This window comes from Colobus angolensis, unplaced genomic scaffold, assembly GCF_000951035.1.
Source record: "Colobus angolensis palliatus isolate OR3802 unplaced genomic scaffold, Cang.pa_1.0 Scaffold307, whole genome shotgun sequence".
Classification (NCBI taxonomy): Eukaryota; Metazoa; Chordata; class Mammalia; order Primates; family Cercopithecidae; genus Colobus; species Colobus angolensis.
Genome location: NW_012116344.1, coordinates 539,883 through 541,321, shown reverse-complemented (window position 1 = coordinate 541,321; position 1,439 = coordinate 539,883). Strand labels below are relative to the sequence as shown.

The window sequence follows — 1,439 nt, the reverse complement described above, 5'->3', positions numbered from 1 at the left end:
AAAAAAATCTCTTTGACCCCATTGTCCCAGGGCCACACATGGGGAAAGGTGATTCTAGGCCCCTTGACAACTAACCTAGTTAGAGGACAACAGGAACTCTATGCAGAAGAGGTGTGTGTTGCTGGGGAGGGTCCTTGAGTGGTGGAGACGGGGTGGGGGGAGTGGTGTGGGTGTCTCCTGACTTCCCCTGAGCTCTCCCTGGAGTATCTGTGCCCAGAAACCTGAGACTTTGCTGCTCCTTCCAGCAACAATAGAAAAGAGTAGGCAGAAGAGGCCAGGTGGTCAGGGGCTGAGGTGCCCCACGAGGTCATGGGGGTAGGTAGCTCTGACCAGCTCCATCTCTCTCCTCTCCCCTACCTCTGCGCTCTTCCACAGTCCCACCTGGGCAGTCTCTCCCCATGACAGTGAAGGGTCTTCCTGGTGTCCTCCTGTCTGGCTGGTGGCTTTTCTCCCTCTCTCCAAAGGCAGTGGCACTAGCCACCTAAGGAACACCCTCCTCCCCTCTGAGACCCTTATGGTCCTTCCTTCACAGTTTCTGGCAGCTCCCAAGAAATGTCTCTGTCAGGTGTCCTCACAGAGGCTTCTGAAGACCTGGGAGCCAGCCTGCCTTGGCTGCAGGCCCCAGTGGGGGTGTCCTTCTGGGTGTAACCCTTCCCCCCTTGGTTCCAGGCCCCAGGCCTCTTCCTACAGCCCGGCAATGGCCGCCTCTTCAGCACCTGCCACTCACACCAGCTACAGTGAGGGCCCTGCCACCCCTGCACCCAAGCCCCGGGTTGTCACCACTGCCAGCATCCGGCCTTCTGTCTACCAGCCAGGTAAGAGGCAGAGCAGGAGGGGAGGCTGTCTAAAGCCATGGGTGGGTTCCAGGAGTTGCAAGATCCAAGAGATGGCTCTGGGGTCACATCCCCAGAAGAATGGGAAGCAAGGTCTTGCTATTGAGGCTCCACCCTCCATCCCCCAGTTGTGGGTCAGAATCCTATGGAGCCTGCATCTGGCCTCAGGGAGACAGGTGAGCAAGAAAGTGGTGGATGATTCTAAGGGAAAGCAAAGGAGAAGAGAGAAGTCTTCTCTGGACCAGGCATGGTGGCTTACACTTGGAATTCCAGCACTTTGGGAAGTCAGGGCAGGCGGATCACCTGAGGTCGGGAGTTCAAGACCAGCCTGGCCAACATGGTAAAACCCAAACTCTACTAAAGACATAAAAAGTAGCCGGGCGTGGTGGCACACACCTGTAATCCCAGCTACTCGGGAGGCCAAGGTTGCAGTGAGCCCAGATCGCGCCATTGCACTCCAGCCTGGGCGACAGAATGAGACTCCCTCTTCTCCGTTTCATGCCAGTGTATAAGAGTTGGCCGAGGCCGGGCGCGGTGGCTCAAGCCTGTAATCCCAGCACTTTGGGAGGCCGAGACGGGCGGATCACGAGGTCAGGAGATCGAGAC

The 1,439-nt window shown here is 57.5% G+C and overlaps 1 protein-coding gene across 4 annotated transcripts in view; it reads left to right on the top strand.

Moving 5' to 3' along the window:
* Window positions 1–1,439, top strand: part of LDB3 (LIM domain binding 3) — a 72,488-nt gene that overhangs the window by 42,890 nt on the left and 28,159 nt on the right. For all 4 annotated transcript variants that reach the window (XM_011950410.1, XM_011950408.1, XM_011950411.1 and 1 more), the window contains one exon: window positions 670–815. In XM_011950410.1, the coding sequence (XP_011805800.1) occupies window positions 670–815 (146 nt within the window). The remainder of the gene's footprint in view (window positions 1–669; window positions 816–1,439) is intronic.